Source organism: Staurois parvus, unplaced genomic scaffold (assembly GCF_062004578.1).
Source record: "Staurois parvus isolate SC_StPar_1 unplaced genomic scaffold, SC_StPar_1.0 ptg000714l, whole genome shotgun sequence".
Classification (NCBI taxonomy): domain Eukaryota; kingdom Metazoa; phylum Chordata; class Amphibia; order Anura; family Ranidae; genus Staurois; species Staurois parvus.
In genome coordinates this window covers 5,862,970-5,889,926 of record NW_028318510.1, presented here as the reverse complement: position 1 = coordinate 5,889,926, position 26,957 = coordinate 5,862,970, and the positions used below count along the sequence as shown (strand labels likewise).

Sequence of the window (26,957 nt, the reverse complement as noted above, 5' to 3'; positions counted from 1 at the left end):
TGTGTATAAAAATAGTTGCAGTTCCTAAAATTTGTACTTGATATTTATGTTCAACCCCTTGAATTAAAGCTGAAAGTCTGCACTTCAAATTAATTTGGATTGTTTTGTTCTAATTTATTCTGGTGCCATACAGAGTCAAAAGTATGAAAATTGTGCCTGTGTCCAAATATATATGGACCTAACTGTATATGTAAGAATACTCTTTGCAACAATGGAATGGGTCAAAGCAGAGAGCTGAAGACTAGCAATCCATGGCTCTCTGCTAACAGAATGCTGAGAACCAAGTGATCAGTGGTCTTTGATTGCTCAGTTCTCAGTGCAAAGCCAACCGGGGACAGATGCAGCATCGAATCAATGCTGCATTCACTTAGGTGAGCATCATTTTTTTTCCAAATGCCATACTTCTCTTTTAACCATATTATTTACATTTTCTGAAATACATTTTAAATATATGAAATTATATTTATAGCAGTAAATATTTATGAGGCAGCAATTTTATTTTTGCACACTGATACACTGTACAGCCAAGTTTTTGGACACCTGACCACCATACTTAACTATATGGCCAAAAGTATGGAGAAACAGTTTGAAATTATTGAGTTCAACTGTTTTCAGTAAAGGGTACTGTGTATGTAGAATGTGTGAATACATCATACAAAGACATTTAAAAAAAAGGGAACACTTCCAACCTTCTGACATCAGCCTGCAGAAGACTCTTTTCTATTCCAGCATGACTGTTCACAAAGTCAGATCCATAAAAATATTATTTGATGTGTTTGGTGTGGAGGATTTTGGCATGAATTAGACCTCACAAATGCTGTTTGGCTGAATATGCACTGATTCACAAGAAACACACAAAAATCTTGTGGATAGCCTTCTCAGACCATTAAAGTCCACGGTGTTGAAATGGGCAGACTAACAAGGTCAGTTGTTTATATATATATATATATATATATATATATATAAAATCCTTTTACAAATTAGTGTATCAAGGCCTTACTTTACAACTTTCTTGCATAACCACCTTTACCGCTAAAGCTCAATAAGAAAAAAAAAATAAAATGATCATTATATATATATATATATATATATATATATATATCTATATATATATACATATACATATGCACACACACACATACATACACACACACACACACACATATATATATATATATATACACACACATATACACACTCTAGCGTAATAGTATGTGTACAAGGCAGTGTGAACTTATTCCTAATGTTTTGTAATAGCCCTTAAGTTAAATTTTGTTCCAAGGAATAAAGAGGATTAGGGAGGGGGAAGAAATACACAGTATAGTTGGCTATGACACGTTTAGGTCTACATGATAACTATACTAGTACCCTCAGATTTCTATTAATAGACAAATATGACATAAAAGACAGATGATACAATAAATTAAATATTCTAATATCACAAATCACATTTAATATGTACAGTGGATATAAATTGTCTACAAACCCCTGTTAAAATGTCAGGTTTCTGTGATGTAAACAAATGAGGCTAAGATAAACCATTTCAGAACTTTTTCCACCTTTAATGTGACCTACAAACTGTACAACTCAATTGAAAAACAAACTGACATCTTTTTTTCTTGGGGGGGGGGGGGGAGTAAACATAAAAACTAAGATAATGTGGTTGCATAAGTGTGCACACCCTCTTATAACTGGGGATGTAGCTGTGTTCAGAATTTAGCAATCACATTCAAAATCATGTTAAAATAGGAGTCAATACACACCTGCCATTATTTAAAGTGCCTCTGATTAACCCCAAATAAAGTTCAGCTGTTCTAGTAGGTCTTTCCTGACATTTTCTTAGTCACATCCTACAGCAAAAGCCATGGTCCACAGAGAGCTTCCAAAGCTTTAGAGGGATCTCTTTGTTAAAAGGTATCAGGAGGAGGGTACAAAAGAATTTCCAAGGCATTAGATATGCCATGGAACACAGTGAAGACAGTCCTTATCAAGTGGAGAAAATATAGCACAACAGTGACATTACCAAGAACTGGAAATCCTTCCAAAATTGATGAAAAGACAAGATGAAAACTGGTCTGGGAGGCTGCCAAGAGGCCTAAAGCAACATTAAAAGAGCTTCAGGAATATCTGGCAAGTACTGGCTGTGTGGTACATGTGACAACAATCTTCCGTATTCTTCATATGTCTGGGCTATGGGGTAGAGTGGCAAGATGGAAACCTTTTCTTATGAAAAAAAACCAAAACATTCAAGCCCGGCTAAATTTTGCTAAAACACATCTGAATTCTCCCAAAAGTAAAAATGTGGGAAAATGTGTTATGGTCTGATGAAACCAAGGTTAAACTTTTTGGCCATAATTCCATAAGATATGTTTGGTGCAAAAACAACACTGCACATCAAACGAACTCCATACCCACAGTGAAGCATGGTGGTGGCAGTATCATGCTCTGGGGATGTTTTTCTTCAGCTGGAACTGGGACCTTAGTTAAGGTAGAGGGAATTATGAACAGTTCCAAATACCAGTCAATATTGGCACAAAACCTTCAGGCTTCTGCTAGAAAGCTGATCATGAAGAGGAACTTCATCTTTCAGCATGCCAATGACCCAAAGCATACATCCAAATCAACCAATGAATGGCTTCACCAGAAGAAGATTAAAATTTTGGAATGCCCAGACCTGAATCCGATCGAAAATCTGTGGGGTGATCTGAAGAGGGCTGTGCACAGGAGATGCCCTCACAATCTGACAGATTTGGAGTGTTTTTGCAAGAAAGAGTGGGCAAATATTGCCAAGTCAAGATATGCCATACTGATAGAGACATAGCCAAAAAAGACTTGAGGGCTGAAATCAAATCAAAAGGTGCTTCTACAAAGTATTAGTTTAAGGGTGTACACACTTATGCAACCACAAAATTTTAGTTTTTTCTTTATATTTGCATCCACCTAAAAGATTTAAGTTTGTTGTTCAACTGAGTTGTACATTTTATAGGTTACATTAAAAGGTGGAAAAAGTTCTGAAATTATTTATCTTTGTCTCATTTTTGACTTCACAAAAGCCTGACATTTTAACAGGGGTGTGTAGACTTTTTATATCCAATGTATTTTTCCTTTATACTCTAAAGGTGTTACAAAATGATTACCTGTAAAATGAAAGTGATATTAAACCTAAAAACATTTCGGTTTTGCTTAATGCATTGCTTGCATTAAGGAAAAAATGTTTTTAAGTTCCCTGTGCTCCCCCTTCCCTGTGTGAAGGGGAAAGAGGGGAGAAGAGATCAGTGCTGTGTGTGGCTGCATCTCTTCTCTCCTCCCTCTCTTTCTCATCATACAGGGCTCAAACAGCAGCAGGAGTCATTGGCTCTTGCTGCTGTCAATCAAAAGCAGTAAAGAGGAAGTGGGGGGCGGGGTGAAGTCCCGCTGTGTGTCTATGGAGCGCTGCTTCATAGACAAACAGGTCGGGAGTGAGCAGACAGCATTTGCTCCCATAGACAAACAGCTTGCTATGGGGACACACAAAGAAGAGGAGCCAGGATCGCCAGCAGGGGAGCCGAGAAGAGAAGCATCGGGGACACTCTGTACTATACCACTGCACAGAGCCGGTGAGTATAGCATGTTTGTTATTTTAATTTAAAAAAACTCTGCTTTTAGTAATCAACATATATACTAAAATTAAAAATGTTATAAAAAAATATTGCCACTCAAGTTAACAGTTATGGATTGTATGAAAATTATTATTCTGCCTAGTTTTAGGCATTTCGCATTGTGGCGCACACGCGCCATGCAGTTCATTACGCTGAAAAAACGCTATTATGATCATAGACATGCTGGCACAACCCTAGCCTGTTAATGCATTGGGGAAATTTGTGGAAACAGCAGGTAGGGAAATAAGGGATTTTGCTTAATTATCATTTAGTTTTGCCACAAGCTGCGTAATGGTACTTGGGGTCAGCCTGCAGGTTCACACCGGAAAGGTTATTGAATTTTAAATGAAAGAAGAACAGCTGTTATATAAATAACATTACCTTGTAATAACCCTCAGTGAACTCATTAACAATCTGTGATTTCTCTTTGTTTGCTTTCTGCTTTGCATTATTTACTATGAGAGCCCCGGTTCGTCACATTAGGGTTTATTTGACTATTTGTTTTATTTGCAGCAAACAGTACCCAAGTGCTTGTAATCCAGTGGTGAGCCAAGAGGATATACATCCCAGATAAGCGGCTCTGGCTCTGTTATACCATTTACACATAATGAACTGCTTGTGTTAGCCACAGTCCTAATTGTAATCTCAGACAACACACTTAATTACAGAATTATCCACAAAGAGGAACTAAATTATTTTATATCACACTGTGAAAATGTAATACTAGGAGCTAAACGGCCATAACTCACAGAGGAAAATAGTAGAGAAATTTGCTCAGAACACAATATAATTATTGTATGTGAAGCAATTTATCCCAACATATTAAAACGCCACAAACCTACTGGTACATTTTCATGCTTATTCAATAAGATGTGATGTGTAAATCATAGTAACTCTAAACCAACAAGGATGCCTCTCTTAATATATCTGACTCCAGTAACCTGAAATCTGAAATTGAAATGGGTTGCTGGACATTGTATATCACTGATAACCTTTACAGTGCTAAAACCAAATGGATAATAAAACTAACCTCCAAGCAACCTGCTAAATTTACGAGGTTAGAATACTATAATTACTTGCATTTAACTGCCTTTATCTGATAGAAAACAGTCAAGTCTTTGCCCACTATTGCAGCCAAACCACAACTTAGTCCAGAACCAACACTACAGCATGGTGATTAAAGTAATTCTAAATGATATATTTTTTTTAATAACCAGCATGTTATACTTACCCATGCTGTACAATGGTTTTGCACCGAGCAGCCCCAATCCTCCTCTTCTCAAGTGCCCCGCCAGTGCTCCTGGCTCCTCCTATTCTTGGTGTGCTACCATAGGAAGTGCTGCCCATGGTGTCACACTTGCAGGCTCAATCCCAAGCCTCCCTGTATCAAGTGGCACAGGCAGATTGCTCGCCCAGTCCCCCTGTATCAAGTGGCACAGGCAGATTGCTCGCCCAGTCCCCCACTCCCTTGTCATTGGCTTTCATTGCTGTATCTGAGCCAATGAGGAACAAGAGAAATGGTAGATCTGCTGCTCTGAGGCACAGCATGGGATCTAGATCAGGCTCAGGAAAGTATTTAGAGGGGCTGGGGAGGAACCGTGCATGCAGTAGAACCGGAATGCTTAAAGAGCAGTATTGGGCGAGAGAATGGAGTGTATAGAAAATTGATGAAAGAAGAAGATACTAATATTTGATGCATCCGTTACAGGTTTTTCCACCTATTTGCTGACAACTACATGTAGTATACATTACACAAACTGAGCACGGCCTGTAATACACTATGGGGGGAATCTGGTGCAGCTGTGCACAGTAACCAATCAGCTTCAAAACTTGAGCTTGTTCAATTAAGCTTTGACAATAAAACCCAGAAGCAGATTGGGTTCTATTCAGAGCTGTACTACATTCTGTGAGCTCCAGTTTTAGGAAATCCCCCCTATTTGTTGTTAATTAGAAGCCAGGCATGCAAAACATATGGCAGAACAGCTAAATCAATTCTGTAGACAGGATGAGTATATGTGCCTTTCCTCCTCTGTACTGTCTCCAACAACATGGACACCAGAAGAAAGCCATTGAGGCATGGTGGATCCATGATTTCAAAATAAGCAAAAAAGCTGTATACAGACACTGCACCACATCTCTAGAGCTACCACCTAAGAATAATAACTTGAAAATATAAGTGATAATTAAAATTTAACAGCTATTAAAAATATATTTACATTACAGTCAAAGAAAAAAATATTCAAAATACTATCCATTTCTTTAAATTGTTGTTCTTATTAAATCGTGGGGTTAACCCTCTACTTGCTTATTCTGTACGACTTTCAGTAAAACGCAGTAAACCAACCAAACATCTCTCATTGATCTCTTTTACATAAAAATAGATGTGTGAAACATATGGTGTACTGCACTTTGCACATCTTGGTTGTTCTACTGAATTTACAGTATCTACAATTGATTTCAGCAACCTCTGATGAGATAAAATGGTAAGTAGAGAGATTTTTTTCTTTTCTTTGTGAATAGTATTATGGTAGCAAAATGGTAGGTACATAGATTTTTGGTTTTCTTTGTGAATAGTATTATGGTAGCACCAGAGATGTCTATACTTCCTACAAACAGGCACAATCACAGGACAAGGACATCCATATTTAACCACGGGGGGAAAAGCTTGCTTGCCAGATGGAAATAATGACTAAATATTCAATTGCTTTTGGATTCAAAAGGTAAAATTAAAAAGCTGACTGGTCAGGACTAGGCTTATACAAGAAACTAAATATTCAGTCTTACCATTATTGTCACGATTTAAATATTTTTAAAAAATGTGTTTTCTCGCTGATTTAAATAATTAATCTGGCTCTTCACCTTGACAATCGGGGATTCCTAGAGGTGTGATCCCTGTTTTTGTGTCACCTGCCCAACCTCAGACAATGTCTCAAAGGATAGGACATGAAAGGTAAAAAGATGAAGGGTTGTACTTGCAAACATGAATGATTTACTTAGGTATATTAAAAGAAATAAAGTGTTCAAAACAAGCACACTTAACTATTAGATGACTAGAAAGAAGCACTACAATAATAGTAAATACAAAGCCTACGACAATACAGTAAATATTATTAATATCCAAATTATTCTTCTACATACCGCTGATAACCTGTCCAAACAAGTCTTCTGGGGTATCTCCAAAGAACGGGACACAACCAACCAGAAATTCAAACAGGATAACTCCCATTGCCCACCAGTCAACTGGCTTCCCATAACCTTGCCTCAAAATCACCTCTGGAGCAATATATTCTGGGGTGCCACAGACCTAAAAAGCAAAGAAAAAAAAACAATTATCACCCAAACAGCACAGGCCTCAATGTTCACCTAAAAAGGAAACCTTTAATATTATAGACTCTGTATACTGAACAGTGTGTACTATACATAGAAAAGCAATGAATAAGCAAACGTGCATACCTGGTCTGGGTCAGAAAGTCTGAAGCTGGTCATACACGAATAGATTTTCAAACAAATGCTCATACAAACATTTTTAGTACATTCAATGACTTGAAGAATACCATTTGAAAGTACTTCAAAATTTCATTAGCTTTTACCATTAATTTTTGGAGTGAATACACTTTCCCAAATGAAGACAACAAGCAATGTTAGAAATTCTTTTGAAGAAAAACTTACCACCCTGTTCCTTCAAGTTTTCTTGTCACTGCAGTAGATATGAACTTTGATTTGAAACCACTAATGATTAGAGAATCAAACAAATGTTCTTAAAACAAAAATGTGGAACAAAATTCTACTGTTCTACTGGTGTTTGGCCAGCTCAAGAAGTTGTCCACATGGGCTTCAGCTTGTATAAAAGCAATGTGCACAGCAAGCTTTTAGGCTACAGCTACAGAGATTTAACTGATTGTTGGCAGTCACCACAGTTAGCAGCACATTAATTTCAGGGTACTACACATGACCGATGAGCAGTTAAACCTCTCAGTACCTGAAATGTAATTGTCAGTGTCATCCTAGGTTTACAAAGCTTTTAGCAAGTGTTGGGCAGCAAAGCAACCTTCACCTCTAGTCTGAGGATGTTAAACACAGCTCTAAATGGAAGTGCTGGGTATTACTTAAAAAAAAAACTGCTGACAGGCTTTAATTGTGTTTTAAATACTACTGAAGCCAGTTAGCTGCTTGTTCAAAATGGCAGCCTGTGTTCCAATTGGGCTCTGTTTAACTTCCAATACTGGAGATGAAGGCTGCTCTGAGATGGTGAAAACCTTGCAAATGCCCTGTAAATCCTTCCTGTACACACTGCTCTTCTACAATCTGAAACCCCTGTAACCAAGGCCTGAAATTACTGAAACTTGACAATCAGCATGTCAAGCTAGAAACTAGTATTTCCAGAAAAGGAGATCGGCATAGGAGCCTCAATACTTCCTTAGTCCATTTATAATAAGAAATAATAAGAAAACTTGTCCAAATTTTCCAGCTCACCGGCTCCTCTAGATGCCTGTTTTACAACCATTCTCCAAATGGTCATAGCTAACTCAAATTCTGAACATTTTTAATGTTTTATTTTCTTAAGTGTAAGCTCATATGGAGACTACCAGATCAAACCCTTTGTTCTACAAAGCACTATAATTATCAATTTTAGCTTTGAACTACAAGAGATTTTTTTCACAGGTGTCTAATTTTCTAATGAAGCATAAAAGGAGTATACTTAAAAGTAGAGAACATAACTACAAGTTCCCTTTCTTTTTGCTTGTTACTTCAAATGACACTTAGGTTTGATTGCATTGGATTATGAAAACATTTACCCTGGTTTATATAATTTATTTTAGTTTTTTTGAGTTCCTCCATGGTTTTTATCTTTTTATGTAAAATTTTTATAGATCCATGCTTTTTGAATTATTTCTATCAGCAGGGAGAATTTTGGTCAAGTGGAAAATAAAGCGATCTATTTCAGCTTTCTGTTTGATAAACATTCCTTGTGCCTCATCCCTGCGCGCTCAGCATATATAAACATTAAGCACGGTCCTTAGGTTCCCTGACAAGTGATGGATGAGAAACGGATGCTTAATTACAGCAAGTACACAACCTGCCAATATACGTTTTTTACAACAACCAAGCAGGTTAAAACAAATAAACATTCACTTTTAGTTAGCAAATTTAACAAGATAAAAGAAACAAAAAAGCAAACAAAAAAAAACAAAACTACTAAGTCTTTGGATAATAATATGGCTTAAAGAAACAGATTAGTGCCTGTGGATTATAAATTTGATATACACTTGCTGTTTAGAATCGTAAAGAACAGGATTTATTTTCAGTTATAAGTAGTAAATGGTGAACTGTTTGTAAATGTGTCAATACAATGGAGGAAAGGTGAAGTAGACTATACATAAATTCAAGTACAGCCGTTGTTCAGATGGATTTTTCCAACTCATTTTAGAATACACAGATTGTGGACAAACAGTAATGAGCCATGAAGAAAGCAAATGGACCATGGCTAAGATTTTAGCACCCTTAATTGTACAATGCATCATAAGCGCCAATTTTAGTCTACAGAGAATATCAGTCTAACCTAGTTCTTTATTCTGCTGTCTAAAAACATCAGTCAGCTGCAATCATATCCTCCATGTTAAAAAGGTAGGTAAGGAAAGGAAATGTAGGGAAAACATTTTTTAGGAAAATTTTTTAAGTATCTCTGCTAAAAATAACCCTGCCTTCTATACAATAGGAATAATAAAGAACAGTAGGAAATTCTGTACCTGTAACCAAGAAGTATTTATATTTAAATGACTCAATTTCCTACAAGACAGACTTGCTTTAGGAATAACCTCTTCTGTTAATTTAACTATTGCCCATGGCTCTCATGTAAGGCATCCATTCTCAACACTCAGGCAGACATCATTTACATTATGAGCTGCCATACCAGACTTCACCAGCAGATGGCGAAACAAGCAAAACCTGGCTTAGATTTACTCTAATGATGGAGAAACTGGAAAATTCCAGCAGGGAACTAAACTGAAGCCTTCTGTGAAACTACTAGGAAAAGTCCAGGTGGCTGAATTAATAGAAAAAATGAAACCCCCCCCCATAAAAAAAATCCCTTATTTTGATTCACATTAGCTACATTACTGCATTCAGTCGTGGCCTGATCAACCCTCATTTCAATTATTAAACTTGCACACACCATATTAATATACTTTAAAAAACAACATTTAAAAGCATACTTGCAAAAACTGAACGTAAGGAAATATTAAAAAAAAAACTGCTGCAATCTGACTGGTTGCGATGATTGCTATGCGCAACCCTAACATATTTTTGTTGTTCTAGTTTTATGTCGACGCTAAGGCAAAAAAGAAAAAAAAACAAAACAAAACATCTTACAAGAAACTGAAATCTTAAAAACAAAAAGGCAAAATAAAATACACAGCACATTACAAATTTGTAAATATACCCAACCTGTTTGTCCAGGAACTCTCGGGCATCCTTCTCAATATGGCCCTCATACAGGTTGGTGGTCATACTCATGAGGCCGACTTTTGACAGACCAAAATCAGTTAGCTTTATGTGTCCCATGGAAGTTACCAATAAGCTGTAAACAAAAAATAAACTTTACTTGGTTCAACAATTTATACAATTTAAACATCCTATCCAAGAGATGTATTTTTCATACTAATCTCCATAAATACTCTATGAAAACATTTACCCCAAACCAAAAATATAGTTTCTACAAATTGTTTATAGCCTAGTGTTTGCAAACTTAAAGTGGTTGTAAAGGCAGAAGTTTTTTTTTATCTCCATACATTCTATGCAGTAAAGTAAAAAACCTTATATATGCAGCTCCCCCTGAAGCCTCCCTAAATACTCACTGAACCCGATCCAGCAATGTGCATTAGAGCCAAGGCTCTTTCGGCTCTCTCGTTCCTCATTGGTTCAGATAAAGCAGCAGTCAATCAGAGGCAATGACAAGGAGGCGGGGGCGGGGCCGAGGCCTGTTCTGTGTGTCTTATAGACACATGGAGCGGGGCTCAGGAGTGGGCACGCATGAGTGCCCCCATAGCAATTGAGGTAGAGGATCCAGAAGCACCAATGAGAGACCTAAGAAGAGGAGGATCAGGGCTGCCCTGTGCAAAACAATTACACAGAGCAGGCAAGTACAACATGTTTGTGATTAAAGGAACAAACAAACTAACTGATAATTTTACTTAAAATGCTGTACCCCTTTTTAATGCAAATTCAACTCCTTGTTTGTGTTTTCTAATCTCATGCAGCCCTTTGCATGTGTACATTTATTTATGTGCCCTCCAAAACTGTCCATTGTCATTGTGAATAGCGAATATTTACTTAATATTTACTCAGATTAGTGTTATAGGTTACTTTTTGCTAACACTTTCAAGCGGTTTTGTGAGTTTACTTAAGTAGAAAGGTGTCCCCACCCTTTCCTGCAGTACATATACCACTAATTGGTATTCTAGAGCAGGGCTTGAAAAAGCAGCTCGCCAAATGCAAGAAGAGATTCCTCTGTGGCGAGCGGCGAGCACAGATGAAGCATGGAGCGACTGCACCTGCGCTCCAAGCCTCATTGTGAAGCCGAGTTCCGGTTTACAACTTCCGGGTTTCCAGCTTCTGCGGCACCGCCGCTGAGGGGACAGATGCAGGAGAGGACCGCTCTCCTCCGCTGAGAAGAGACACCCTCTCCACCGCCGCGGGGGACTCGGAGGGACTAGGAGTAAGTACTGTATATACAACATGTCATATCACTATAATGGAGTACAGGGGAGCTAGGATATACATTACTGTATACATGTCATGTCACTATAATGGAGTACAGGGGAGCTGGGATATACATTACTGTATACATGTCATATCACTATAATGGAGTACAGGGGAGCTGGGATATACATTACTATATACATGTCATATCACTATAATGGAGTACAGGGGAGCTGGGATATACATTACTGTATACATGTCATATCACTATAATGGAGTAGAGGGGAGCTGGGATATACATTACTGTGTACATGTCATATCACTATAATGGAGTACAGGGGAGCTGGGATATACATTACTATATACATTTCATATCACTATAATGGAGTACAGGGGAGCTGGAATATACATTACTATATACATGTCATATCACTATAATGGAGTAGAGGGGAGCTGGGATATACATTACTGTATACATGTCATATCACTATAATGGAGTAGAGGGGAGCTGGGATATACATTACTGTATACATGTCATATCACTATAATGGAGTAGAGGGGAGCTGGGATATACATTACTGTATACATGTCATATCACTATAATGGAGTACAGGGGAGCTGGGATATACATTACTGTATACATGTCATATCACTATAATGGAGTAGAGGGGAGCTGGGATATACATTACTGTATACATGTCATATCACTATAATGGAGTAGAGGGGAGCTGGGATATACATTACTGTATACATGTCATATCACTATAATGGAGTACAGGGGAGCTGGGATATACATTACTGTATACATGTCATATCACTATAATGGAGTAGAGGGGAGCTGGGATATACATTACTGTGTACATGTCATATCACTATAATGGAGTACAGGGGAGCTGGGATATACATTACTATATACATTTCATATCACTATAATGGAGTACAGGGGAGCTGGAATATACATTACTATATACATGTCATATCACTATAATGGAGTAGAGGGGAGCTGGGATATACATTACTGTATACATGTCATATCACTATAATGGAGTACAGGGGAGCTGGGATATACATACTGTATACATGTCATATCACTATAATGGAGTACAGGGGAGCTGGGATATACATTACTATATACATGTCATATCACTATAATGGAGTACAGGGGAGCTGGGATATACATTACTGTATACATGTGATCACTATAATGAAGTACAGGGGAGCTGGGATATACATTACTGTATACATGTCATATCACTATAATGGAGTACAGGGGAGCTGGAATATACATTACTGTATACATGTCATATCACTATAATGGAGTACAGGGGAGCTGGGATATACATACTGTATACATGTCATATCACTATAATGGAGTACAGGGGAGCTGGGATATATATTACTGTATACATGTCATATCACTATAATGGAGTACAGGGGAGCTGGAATATACATTACTGTTTACATGTCATATCACTATAATGGAGTACAGGGGAGCTGGGATATACATAACTGTATACATGTCATATCACTACAATGGAGTACAGGGGAGCTGGGATATACATAACTGTGTACATGTCATATCACTATAATGTAGTGCAGGGGAGCTGGGATATACATTACTGTATACATGTCATATCACTATAATGGAGTACAGGAGAGCTGGGATATACATTACTGTGTACAGTTTTATATTTTGGACTCTTTATTCTAAAGAAAAATGTAATTTCATAAGCTTTAAGGGGGGCTTGGTTGGGGGCAGGGTTGGGGTGGGTCGGGTGGGGTTTGGGGGCGGACTTGGGCAAGGTTGAGTGGGGCAACTGGTGAAGAGTAAGTTTTGTGACCGGCTAGTAGGTCTGGACTCAAACTTTTATCCCCTGTATCATTATCATTTAAACTACAAAGGTTATCTCTTGTATATTATCAATTTTGGGCCTGTTCACAGAAAAGACTGGGTTCTCCCAAATATGTATGAAGAAAAGAGGGTCATCATGCATTTGAATGTCTCCTTTGCTTACATTATCTGTGAGGACCGAACAATATGTATTGCAGCCAAACCTTTTTTTTTTTTTTTTTTTTTTTAAAGAGGACCTATATATGTTAACATATCTGTGGAGGATTACCCAATCTGGACTCTCTTCCGTCTATTACTCAATGTTTTTATGTCCCAGCAACAGAGCTGTAAACCAGAATTTAAGTATAGAATTGCTATAATTAAACAAAAATAATACCACTGAATGAGACCAGAATTTGATTTACTAACATTGAAGAAAATCAAATGTAAAGAGGTGTGGTGGCTTGTTCATGAACTCTGAAAGTGGAAAACTGACCATCTCTTCATTAATAAGCAGACAGACATTACTCATATAATCATTAAGATAAATGTTGTACGTTAAATCTCTCATTTTCCACAGAAAACCATGAAAAGTAACATTTATGGCTAATTCCAAACAAATGTTCATCACTCAGGACAGCTAATTTTTTGTACACACTATTAGCCAAGTACACTGCAACCGATTCGGTTTCCTTATTCTCTTCTGTAATTGGGCAATCTTTGCCTGTCTGTCACTTGTTCTGTAATTCCATCTCACTAAGCTCCCCACTCACAAAAGCGGCAGTTAATCCATACTGACATCATCACAGAACCCATCCAACATACACGCTTTGCATGCAGATAAAGTTCTGTGCACTATGCAAATGTGAAGAGAAGGCAATTGTTCTCTTTTGTGAAAATCTTCAATAGCAGGGCACTCCGGGTTTATTTCCGAGCTGCAGGTCCCACGCACAGACAATTAATAAAATATTACATCAAATAATGATGATCTGGCCTTACTGTGTGAGCAAGCTTAATGTGGACTTGGGGTCTGCCAACAAATTTCAAACAAGGTAGCCTAGCTTAGGAGAGACATAAGTCTGTGGACAGAGGACATTGCTTGAACGTGATAAAAAAGAAAAAACGGTGTTTGGATGATAATGTACAAATTAAATGTCAATGAATTGAGCACTTAGCAAAGAGACAGCTTTACACTAAAACAAAAAATAGGTCTGTACGGTCTACAGCGACACATGAGTTCTATAAACTCACTGCACTGTGCTGTTGTTACATGGTCTGGACTACTGCACTCATGCATGCTCAGTACATTGTTTTGTAGGTCACATGCAGTGGTCAAGTGTGCTGTGTAAATTTTGCTTTACATGACATATTCTGGTCCACTACTTTATGAGTTCTATTCCGTATATCACATTCTGTAGCTGAGACCACTATAACCTGTACATATACTATGTATCCCAAATTGCTACACTTCTATATAATGTGTTATACATTACATTACTGCTGAACTCTGTACCTGTGTAGCACATTTATAGCAATATAAATATTTCTAGAAATGTTGCATTGTGTCCTGTTCAATGAACAAGCTTTAGTTTACTAGTTCTACATATATTTATATGCTTTTCACAGGTTTTATAAAGAGAAAGTGTCAAATCCTAAATTGCAGATCATACAGTCAGTAGCTGAGTACTTGAGTAAGGTATGCTGTCCCTTTCTACTTAGAAAGTTGTCCATTAAGTACTAAGATACTCTTGGCAAATGTGGTAAAATTCACCAAGGATTAACTTAAAAAAAGTTGAGTGTTTTTTTTTTGTTTTTTTTTTAAATCATACTTACCTAGGTAGGTGTACCTGTCCCCACCTACTCTAAGACTGAGAACTGAGCAATCAAAGACCGCTGATTGCTCAGTTCTCAGTGCTTAATGAGCAGCAAGCTGGGGGGCAAGAGCGGCTGGCTCAGACTCTCACCAGATCGCGGAGAGGCTGAGCCAGGTGCCGGTCCAGGGAACTTGGTGGATCCCGATTTTGAAGTCAGGATCTTTCTCCAGCCTGGACTGGCTGAATGATGTCAGCCTACAGTGGACCTTAGCCTTCTGTCAGCTGAATTTGGGTCGCAGGCATGCAGAATGAACTGGGGGGGGGGGAGAAGTACAGCCAAATGAGCAAACAAATTAGGTCTTGCTTACACTTGCAGCTGGGGAGGGCAGTAGGCAGTTTAGTTGTGGTTTTTGCATGACACAATGTGCAGTGAATGATTTGGGCACATAGAGGCATATATACTCACTGGCCACTTTATTAGATAAATCTGTTCAATTGCTTGGCAACAAAATTGCTAATCAGCCAATCACATGGTGACAATTCAATGCATTTAAACATGCAGACACGGTGAAGATGACTTGCTGAAGTTCAAACTAAGCATCAGAATGGGGAAGAAAGGAGGATTTAAGTGACTTTTAACATGGCATGGCTGTTGGTACTAGACAGGATAGTCTGAGTATTTCAAAAGCTACTGTGATAATCAAGCACAACCATCTCTAGGGTTTACAAAGAATGGCCCGAAAAAAGGAAAATATCCAGTGTGCGGCAGTTGTGTGTACGAAAATAATTTGTTAATGTCAGTGGTCAGAGGAGAATGGGCAGACTGGTTCAGCTGTGACATTCAGATGGCAGGGTCAGAATTTGGCATAAACAACACAAAAGCAAGGATCCATCCTGCCTTGTACCAACAGTTCAGGCTGGTGCTGGTGGTGTAATGGCCTGGGGGATATTTTCTTGGCACTAGCAAGGTGTACCTAATAAAGTGGCAGGTGAGTGTACATTTTTACTTGAATCTTGGTGTGATTTGTGTATTTTTTTCCAGATTTGAGCAATAATCCATTGTGAAACTTTGCCTCTGTGCAGGTACCTCCTGTAATAAAGACCAGTAATAGCGCTCTCTCTTCAAGTGTAGGGTGACTGGTCATGTCTCCACCTCTCCTGTAGTTTTCTGAAGACAGTCTGTAGTGGGTGGGTGTCATCCACAGATCTGTTATCTGAACAGGTGCAGCACAGTGGTGATGTCACAGCTAATTTTACAAGATAATAACTGGATATGGAAAGGAATTTGGTGCACAAAAAAATTGAATGATATCCTTTGCAGCCACTGAAAAATACATATAAAGTTTTTGTTCCTGGAATTGAATTTTAATTATTTTTAACCATTGTGGAACACGGTAAATTCAACAGGCAAAAAAAGTGGAGATTTGTCTTAAACCAAGACGGAAGCAGTCATAAAGTATTTATGAACTTTTGTGTTTTGCTTTCTGTTAATACATATTAATGAATGTATGAAAAAACATATTGTGCCAAAATAAAAGTTATAACTAGTCTGTCTATGAACCAAAATCACAACACAAGTTGTCCACACAACTAACAAAGAGCAACATTCAGCTTTTCACAAAACTAGACGTTTAAACATACTTGTCTGGCTTTAAATCTCTGTGTACAATGCCATAGTTGTGTAAATATTCCAGAGCGAGAACAGTTTCTGCAAAATACATCCGTGCCATGTCCACAGGCAGAGGTCCCATGTTCTTCAGTAACGTAGCACAGTCTCCTCCTACCAGAGAAAACCCAAATTGTAAATTTCCAAACACAATGCACTTAGTACATAATGGATATATAACATCAGAACCCAAAATGGAATCTGTTATATCCTAAAGAATTTCCACACATCAACATATATCATATCCACATGTGTTACTGTTAATCAGTATTGTCTGTAGAGATAATTCTTCACATCTACATTCATCAGTTGGCGGAGTCTGGCAAAAGGTCACAGTATTCATAAAAGGGCAGAGCTCTGCTGAAATATTTGCTTTTCTATGACCAGTTTAAAGCTTTCCACATAAAAAATATAACAGTAGTCCAATTGAAGCACTTCTCACCATATCGGGAAATGGGTGCTACCCCATGCCGCTGGCTGGCCACTATCAATCAATTAGGATGGTTACAAAACGTATTGCATTTTCTACTTTTCCCCTTGACATATAGGGGGTACCAAGTGTCCATTCCCTTAAAGTTCCCTAGGATGAAGAGTTTAGCACTTAAAACACTTTTTGATAGATATACAGTGTATTTTTATACAGGTTTATACATCAGACCTAAATGAGGGACAAATGTGGAGGAAAGAGGGTCTACATCTGAAAAGAGGAAAGTCCCTCCAACTCAGGAAGCTATGCACATGATCACAAACGTTTTCTTACAGTAAACACTGCTCACAATGCTGATATTTCCCCTTTAGTATTTCTTTTGACGATTTAGCGTTTATATTGTGTACACCGCTGCTGGTTACTATAGTAACAAAAGGTTACTGTAATCTTAGAAGACAGGGCAGCCATTGTTCTTTTGCAGTCTTATTGGAAGCTGAACAATAGTTAAACATAGTACGTTATTCTGCAGAATTACAACAGAGATCAAATCAAACATACTTGACGCTGAATAGGTTCACTTGGCTGCCTATAAAAATTATCAATGCAATATTTTTGTTGTACTGTTTTAGGCTGCACCTGAACAAAGAGCTCCTGCTGAAACAATCACAAAAAGCAGCAGGTCTAACAATACTCTAGTAGGGAAAGGCACACAAGTGTAGACATGGATTTTAGGTTCTCTCCATCAGATCACCCACACTCAATAGATGCAGATGGCTTGCAATTGTAAACGTATTGCTCGACATCCCAATAAGCCCTGAGAAGCCATAATGTTGGCCACACACCGTGCTGCTTTTGCAAAGTTATATTTTGCAGCTTGTCCATTATAATAAAACATACCGGACAGAGACCACTAGCCAAATACAAATTTTTAGCACAAGCAAAAAACAGCATAAATTGCATGGTTATTTCTTAAAGCGGAACTTCACCCTAAAGGGAACATTCTGCTTTAAGTCCTCCTCCCCGCCTCTTCTTCTTTTTGCACATTCACACGGGCATGTAATTATATGCAGTTATAGGGACATTTATAATCAGGACATAAAGTTGTAGAAAAAATGTACACCTTTCCCATGCAAGCAAAAACTAACAAACAAACAAAAAAAAAACAAACCCTTAACATTGTCTGCAGTTAAAAAAAATGAGGTAAATGGGATTTTTGGATTTTTACAGAATTTTCACAACTGCTATCTAAGCCAGGCATCTCCAAATTTTCTAAACAAAGGACCAGTTTACTGTCCTTCAGGCTTTCGGAGGACTGTACTGTCACCAGTGGGAGTAGAAAATACCCCAGCATCAGTGCCATATCATTGGTTTTAATGGGAGGAATAGCGCCCCATTGTTGATATCAATGAGAAGAATAGTGCCCCATCAGGGGCAGACTGACCATTTGGAAACTCGGGCACTGCCCGAGTGCCCGGGGTCAGTAGGGGGCCCCATGAGATGCCCCTGGTACCTTTTTCATAGGCTTTTTTGAGCGTGGGCAAGGACACAGGGGCCCCATGAGTTGTCAGTCTGCCCCTGTGCCCCATTTAAGGCATCAGTAGGGGGAATGGCGATCCATCATTGGTGTCAGCCGGTGGAAAAGTGCTCTAAGGGCCAGTTAAAGGCAAGCAAAGGGTCACATCTGGCCCCAGGCCGCAGTTTGGAGACCACTGCTCTAAGTACAGGTACTGTTGGATGGTGAAGACAAAAGGAAAATAATTATAAAGCAGATGTAAATTTGAATTTAGATCCAGTTGAACCTTATCTTATGTCTGCCAGATTTACATTTTCATGAGGACAACAGTTTTGGGGTTTTGGAGATCTGTCATGTCTGACACTTGTTTTGGTCTACCCAACTGACACTGATTTTCCTGTTTTCAGAACAGATAAGTTTTACTGAAATACTTTTGATGGTGATGGTCTCTATATAAAGTGTATGGTCAATATGGTTTACATTATAACTAAAGACCTTTTCTTTTTAAGGTTCATATAAAGTGGAGAAGGATTAGGAAAAATCTTCCAATGGGGACACTAGTTATGATGACAACCATGGATTCTCTCACTTCCTCTTTTGGTTAAGGGACAGGAAGCGAAAGGAAATCTCCCCAATGGGGTACATATGGCAAAAATAAACCTTAAAGGGATTATAACTATCCCTTACTCTATCCAAAACGAAAAAAAAAAGTCTTACCCTTTAGTTCTACTTAAATTTTTGTAGATCCTACCTATGAAAACATGAAATTGCAAGTACAACTGCCTTATTTTTGTTGTTTGGTAATAGCAATTAATAAAACACCTACATGTTACAGCTATAACAAAGAGGGGGAGAAAACTGGGCTAGATACACATTCTAATGAACATTTAGGAGCTTCTTTCCCTGAGACCATTTTAACTAACACAGTGATCAGATACCAATAACTACACTGATCGTCTCCTGGTCATTACTACAGGTTCACAGCTGACCAATAAAATAACAATCACCAACCACAGGTGTTAACTGGAAATACAAGCACAAAAAGATTATATGATATAAAGTATGATGACCAACAGCACTTTTAAACAACTGCAATATTTTTAAGCCATGTTCTTAATAAAGATATATGTCTGAAAGAAGAAATGTCTGTTTGGCCCATACAGATCAATCCGATTCTTTTATTTTGTTACCTTCACAATGGAATAAAACAAGAATTATAGACCATAGAAAATGTAGTGTACTGAGCATCTTTAATTAAATGGTATTGCCTTACCTTCCACATACTCCATGACCATGCATAAGTGGCGTTTGGTCTCGAAGGAACAATACATGCTGACCACAAATGGATTCTCTGCAAATGTTAAAATGTCCCTCTCCACAAATGCCTGCTGAATCTGATTTCGAAGGACAAGGTTCTGTTTATTGATTTTCTTCATTGCAAATCTTTGACGTGTTTCCTTATGGCGGACAAGGTAAACAGCCCTGGAAACAAGAAAAATCCATGTAATGAATTCTACTTAACCCTTATTGACATGTAAACAAGCTGCAATTAGAGAGGTCAGCATCCCTAGGAAACATCTAATGTAAAACTATTAAATGACTTCCAAAAAAAAAGTGAAGCAAATATAGATAAAAACAGGATAAATATAGTAGAAGATTAAACTGTAAAGCTGTTAAATTATAAACTGATTTACTTAAATTCCAACTGAACTTTCAGGTTTAAGCAGCTGAATTCCAAACGCATCAAAACAAAAAGGTGTTCAACGTTTTTTTGTTTATGTTTTTTTCCAAAAAAAGACACATTAATTAAAAAAGCCTGTCTCTTGCCAATAGCTGCAGAGTGGGTCTCTTGTTCCCTGTGGGGAAGCAGTGGTCTTTCTGAATAAACCCTTGATCTCTGTGGGGAAACAGTGGTCCCTCTGCAGAGGACCGACACATCTAATTACGGAGTCAGACCTATAGGCCTGCAATCAGTAAATCACATGCTCCCTACTAATTGAAGAGCTCTGGCTCTAGCCACTTGCTCTCCAGAGGATTTACCCCACTTCCTGAATAGGCCATTTTTTGTGTTACGGCACTGCGTTACTGTAACTGACAGTTGCACGGTCATGCAACACTGCACCCAAATTAAATTGACGTCCTTTTTTTTCCCAATAATAGAGCTTTCTTTCGGTGGTATTTGATTGCCTGTGTTTTTTATTTTTTGCAGTATAGAAAAAAAGACCGACAATTTTGAGAGAAAGAACAATAATTTAGACTTTTTGCTATTAAACATGTCCAGTAAAAAAAAAATTTAAAAATCACATTTCGTCATAAATTTAGGCCAAAATGTATTCTGCGACATGTCTTTGCTAAAAAAAAATCCGAATACGTGTAAATTAATTGGTTTACAAATGGTGGTATATATACTGGGATTTATTTTTATTTTTTCTAGTAATAGCGGGACTGCGGCAGGCATTCTGACACTGGGGGGACCTGACTTGGTGTCACGGACATCCCTAGTGATACCAATACTGTACAGTGATCAGTGCTAATAAAAAGCACTGACACTGTACTAATGACACTGGGCAGGAAGGGGTTAGCATGTGGGGAGACCAAAAGGGTAACTGTGTGCTGTAAGCGTGCGCTTCACTGTAAGCACACTGCTTCGCATGGCTCTGCTTATAAAGCCATGCATAGCAGTGTGCAGGAGCTGACAGAGGGGAGAACTGTATTGTTTACTTACAGTTCTCTCCCTCCGTTGGTAATGCTCCTCGATCACTGGGTGCTGGGTGAGTAATCACCGGTCGGGACCCGGTGATTGACAGCCAAGGCCATGAATAGCGGCGTGGGTAGGGCGCACGCCCCCTACCTGGAAATGCAGAATATATACGTGATTTTGCGCACCCCTACCTCCCTGTAGCAGTATATCTGCTATAGGTCGGTGGGGAAGCAGGGAGTATGTCGGACCGCTGTAGACAGACCATTATTTCCACACAGAAAGCAAAAGTCCCACTCTGCAGATTGCTAGCAGGTTACAGGCTTTCCTATAGATAACAGACTTCTCTATATAAAATAATGCCATGTACTGCTGTCTTCATGCTATACAAGTTTTCAAGTACACAGAACAGAAGGTCAGGCTTTTCCAGCTTCATTGCCTGCATGTTTGTTCCAGATCAGCAATTCGTCCAATGGTACATAATCAACTGCCACTCCTTTCTCCCATGTGCCCCTCGGCAACAATAAGCTTCTGCACTGCCTACCCAACCCACATCAACAACCATCTTCCCCTTTGCCTCCTTGCCCTTCATTCAGCCATAATCAGCTTTCACTCTCTGTTCCCAGTGGTCTATGTTCACTCCTGTCCACAACTTTCCCTTGTCCTTGATCTTCCCCTGGTAGACATTTAATGGCCCTGTGCTTCCCCAGCCTACCCCCTGAAAATCAAACATACAAGTGTCTGAGATCCCAAAGAAAACTTTGAAAACTTAAAACAAGCTGTTGGTTCTTTAAAAGTAACATTTTGAAGCTGAGCAGACAAGTGACAAGCTGTCAGCTGTGCAATTAATGATTTTTAACAATTCCCCAAATAAGATAAAGCGTGTCTCATCCATAAAATTAACATACTGGACCTCCTGCACGTAGTTAAAGGCTGCACAACATCCCCTTGCTTGCTTTCATGCCAAACTTCCCGCAGTGTGCGGTGAACAGCTGCTACTTTCCAAAACGGCAGGAAATAAATTATCCTGAAAAAGTACAGACAAGTCGTGATGGACCCACAAGAAACAGGCTGACTTTATGAAAAAAAAAAGGTCACTGTTTAAACTGTGGCAAATTAAACGTGACCTGCAACACAGGTAGAGGAAATGTGAGCCTTCTTCAGGAAAATCAATGCTTTGTTAAAGCCTTTTTTTATTTTGGATCACTGGGAGGGGTTTTTATTGCTACCTGTAGCTCCCCTCAGTTCCAGACCCCCCTCCCCCTTTCTTGTATGGACATCATAGGGACAGTAAACTGGCCATACACAGGTCATATTTTTTTTTTGTTTATAGAAATACTGCCATTGTCGGGACCACCCGACTCAACAAAAGTCGATTAAAATAATTGAAGTGGCCAAATTGAAAATTGTTAAACATTGAATGCATCCATGTGGGTGTATCCACTGTTCGGGCATTGCAGCTGCTGGAATATAATAGGGAAATTCCTCCATCCATGCTGCGTTGATTTTCTCTCCTTCAGCCCTCATGTTGAATGACATCAATTTAGCCAGGTCACAGACAGCAATAAAAACATCTTTTGACAGAAACAGATTTCATTTGCAAGATTCCACTAAGTAAACACCTTTTAGAATGAATAACCACAAACTATACCATGTTTCTAAAATAAATATAAAGGATATTTACACAGAACTGATCTCTTTGACATGCATATCTTAAAAAATCATTTAAAAAAATGAGCAATCCCATCAACACTCCTTATAGTGTGAAAACCAAAGAAAACGTTTGCTTTTCCTTACAAGATCACTTATGATGAATGGTATAGCCATGCCTTCAAGACCTCCTATACATATACATCAGATAAAGAAGTGGAACCAACTTGAGCATCTTCTGTTCCATATCCCAGTCTTCTGCCAAGATGACAGTAAATGATTCCCCTTGGGAGAGGCAGCAAAATGGCCAGAACCGGAATGACAACCACAGCCAAAATGCTGCATTCCATGAGAGTGCTGCATGCTTAGGTATATTTATTTAACCCCTTCACGCCTAAGGGTAAAACAAATCTAAATGCCTAAGCACAATTTTGCAACGTTGACATGTGTTAGTAAAACCGTACATATCATCCCAACTACTTTGTACATCCAGGTGAATTATACCTTGTTTTTTTTCAGGACAAATTGGGCTTTCATTTGGTGGCAAATGGTAATGGAGATCTCTTGATTTTTTTTATCAACAAAGGAAAACTGGCCCAAAATAGTAAAAAAAAAATTATTTTTTTAATGTAGCTGTGTGTTTCTTGTTACTACCATAACCTACCACCACAGAACAATCCAAAATAAATTTTCCAGCTCTTGACGATCGCAGCGATACCATATATGTGTATGTTATTTGTACTGGTAGTACAGCCCAGAAACAATAGTGCGCATTTTGTTTTTGTCTTTTTTTACCTAAAAACACACACCAATTTTTTTTTTCAATCCTGACCTTTGACCCTGACCCAAACACTTACCCTGGCACTGAACTAGATCAAACTTTGATCTAGGTGGTTTTCCTTATTTTTTATTTTGTTTCTTTTTTTTTTTTTCTACAAACATTTTTTTCTCCTCTATGCCAGGAGTTAGAGAGATGCAATGTATCTCTCTCCTCCATTCATAGAGAGAAAAAAAACAAGGGGGTTGGGCTGTACGGTGACTGATCACTGTGATAGCCAATCAGAGGCTATCACAGCGATCATGTGACCCGGGACCCGGAATCGGGAGTCCCGGGACCCGGAATCGGGAGTCCCGGGACCCGGAATCGGGAGTCCCGGGACCCGGAATCGGGAGTCCCGGGACCCGGAATCGGGAGTCCCGGGACCCGGAATCGGGAGTCCCGGGACCCGGAATCGGGAGTCTCGGGACCCGATCGTTAGAACGGGACCCAGGGCTCTCAGCGACACCGCGATGTTTGTGCTGGGAGCATGCTGTGCGGCGAGCTCCCAGTAGAAAGACAGGTATGCAAATATGCGGCCCCACAGAAAAAAGCCCAGTTCTGTGAGGCCGCATATTTGTGTTACGTAAGCGTCAAGGGGTTAAAGTCTATGTGAAGCCTCACCTTGTAAAACTACCCATTCAGTTTAAAATCCAAAGACATGTTGGAAGGTTAATTGTCTCCTATCTAAATTGGTCCTAGTAAGTAAATGTATGAATGTGACTTAGGGACCTTACATTGTATGATCCGTGAGAGTTAGGGACTGATGTGAATGAATAATATACATATGTGTAAAGCGCTCCATAAATTGACGCCACTATATAAGTATTTGAAATAATAATTAAAATAAAATAGAAATTAAAAAGGCAAAACATTTGTGTACTCACACCAAAAAAAAAAAAAGTATAAATACCTTTTTCTTTCCTTTTTAGTAAGTGATCACATACCCTTTATTCTCAGTTGCAGAAGGAGCTCAGTGAGCTTGGGGAGGAAAAACAGCCACACACTGTCCTTTCCAGTAAATGGCTGTGCAGGGGGGTGGGGTACCAGTCTGATCACTGGAGAACAGGCAGCTGAGTTCCCAGGACAGCAGAAAGACTGACCACGCTGGAATGGATGTGCTCTCACATCTAGTGTGGTCAGTTTTTAATTGGAAAGCAGAGGGACTGGCAGAAACACCAGTTATTTCAAACAAAGAAAGCAACACAACAAGATACTGTTTCATACAAGCATATGGTACTTGTACAGCTGCCACATATCAGGAATATGAAGTGTTGGGTTAACATACTCTTTAACTTTCCTCAACAGAATTGTTTACACCCAGTTTTGAGCATAGGGAGTGGTGGCTAAGAATCCTTTTTTGAGACCTGTGTGTATGAAGTGTAAATGACAGGTCCACCCAAAAGTCACTGGTTTAGACGAGATGTTTGCAGCTTGCATAACCTACTGGCCTCTCATGTCTTTCAGAGACATACCTTCCCAGCTTCATAACTTGCCTTAGCCCTTACGACACTTAATTTGTTCTCAGACTTTACATTACAGAGAATACAGCAGGGGAGGAAGATCTCCTATAAAGTTCACAATAACTGAGATGGCGACTTAGAAAAAGGAGGGAGATTCAAACAACTTGGGAGCTGAAACAATCTGTCATTGGAATAACTCTTTGTAGCAGTAATGCTGTGAGAACTAAACAGTTAAAAGTAATTTAAGAAAAAAATTCTAATGCTTATCATGACAGCAGAATGCCTTTTGGTTGAAGTGTAGGAACCATTAACCGTGCAATTTTAATATGCAAATGAAAAATGAATTGTATTTCAGTTTCAGATTGCACTAAAGCAATGTACGGAATTGACTGCAAGCAGACAACTCGCACCGTCTGATCCCAAAGGATCTGTTCCACTTGTGATTTCTAACTAAATTACACTGGCAGCCCTGACTGCATTTTTTAATTGTGAGCAATGGAAGTTTGGATGGGAGTGTTTGTTTTTTTTCCATTTGAGTTGTAGGATCTTCAGAGACTTTTCCATTGCATAGACTATCACTGACACATTGCTCTATTATTTGCAGGCCTGTGAACTGAAGAAAACATGGCACAATGAACATTCACATGCTCTTTATCCACCTGGATATATTGTTCTATGGTGTTTGTTTTCAAAACCAGTGTTGACCTTTGCCAGCAATGTGAATGAAACATTCCTGCTAAATATTATCCGAGTTTTATTTTTAAGTGGATCTAAACACTACACATACTCATCATGGCTTGGATAATTAACCAGTATGTGCCCGTTGCTAGATTAAACATTTGATAAATTCACAAAACAGTGGCTTCAGTTTGAATTCCTGCCTGAGTGAGAATATGGAGGGGATGTTCATCAAGATGATACTGCAAAACTCACTTCTGTGTCCTTGTTTCAAATTTCAGGTCTACTGAAGGTCTAAACTAGTAATTTCCTCCCTCCAGGCCCTGCAATACATGTCCTGCTGCCTTTGTGTTAGGAAACCTTCAATAGGCTCTGAAGACAAGTTTTTGGTGACACACTGGGATAGATTTACTAAAGCTGGTTCCCTTGGAATCTTGTGCACCGGTGCATGGTTGCCAATCAGCTTCTAACCTCAGCTTGTTCAATTAGGTTTTAGCAATTATTCCCATAAGCCGATTGGTTTCCATGCAGAAGTGCATGAGATCCTGAGTGAACCAGCTTTAGTGAATGGGGTGTCACTGAGGCATGAGCAGCTCTAGTGACAAAGTAGAAATTCTCAGCACCGGGTCTTTGGAAAAATGGCTCATTGGTGGCAAACAAAAACATGTGATCTATATTTCTGCCCACTTTCTTCGTACACAAATTTAACCACGGCTTGAATTAATCAAGCCTTAAGTCAAACAAGTACTTTTCCCATTATAAGAAATTTAACAGTTCCATTTAAAGCTAGGTACTAGTGAGCTGAAAGAAAAAACAGCAAAGTGGATGCAGGAATCTCCGCACAGTGCTACTATATTCTGAAAGTGGGACTCCTGAACTGTCAGAATAGACTGATCAGTGGCTGCAAGCCGCTGAGTGAAGGAGGTTACCAACTGGACCTTTTGACAGAAGCCAGTCTAACAACTGGCTTCTGCTGAACCATGAGGGTTACACACAGAGCGGAATTTGTCTTGTCCCTGCTGAACCCTGCTTTAAGCTTTAACAGTCAACAATCCTGCCCAGAA

General features: G+C 38.9%; 1 protein-coding gene across 7 annotated transcripts in view; it reads right to left on the bottom strand.

Annotated features, from left to right (window-relative positions):
- The window catches only part of MAST4 (microtubule associated serine/threonine kinase family member 4), a 749,251-nt gene that overhangs the window by 67,375 nt on the left and 654,919 nt on the right, over positions 1 to 26,957 (bottom strand). For all 7 annotated transcript variants that reach the window (XM_089653476.1, XM_089653475.1, XM_089653479.1 and 4 more), the window contains 4 exons: positions 19,861 to 20,069; positions 16,623 to 16,761; positions 10,083 to 10,215; positions 6,777 to 6,942 (listed from right to left, as the gene is read on the bottom strand). In XM_089653476.1, the coding sequence (XP_089509602.1) occupies positions 6,777 to 6,942; positions 10,083 to 10,215; positions 16,623 to 16,761; positions 19,861 to 20,069 (647 nt within the window). The remainder of the gene's footprint in view (positions 1 to 6,776; positions 6,943 to 10,082; positions 10,216 to 16,622; positions 16,762 to 19,860; positions 20,070 to 26,957) is intronic.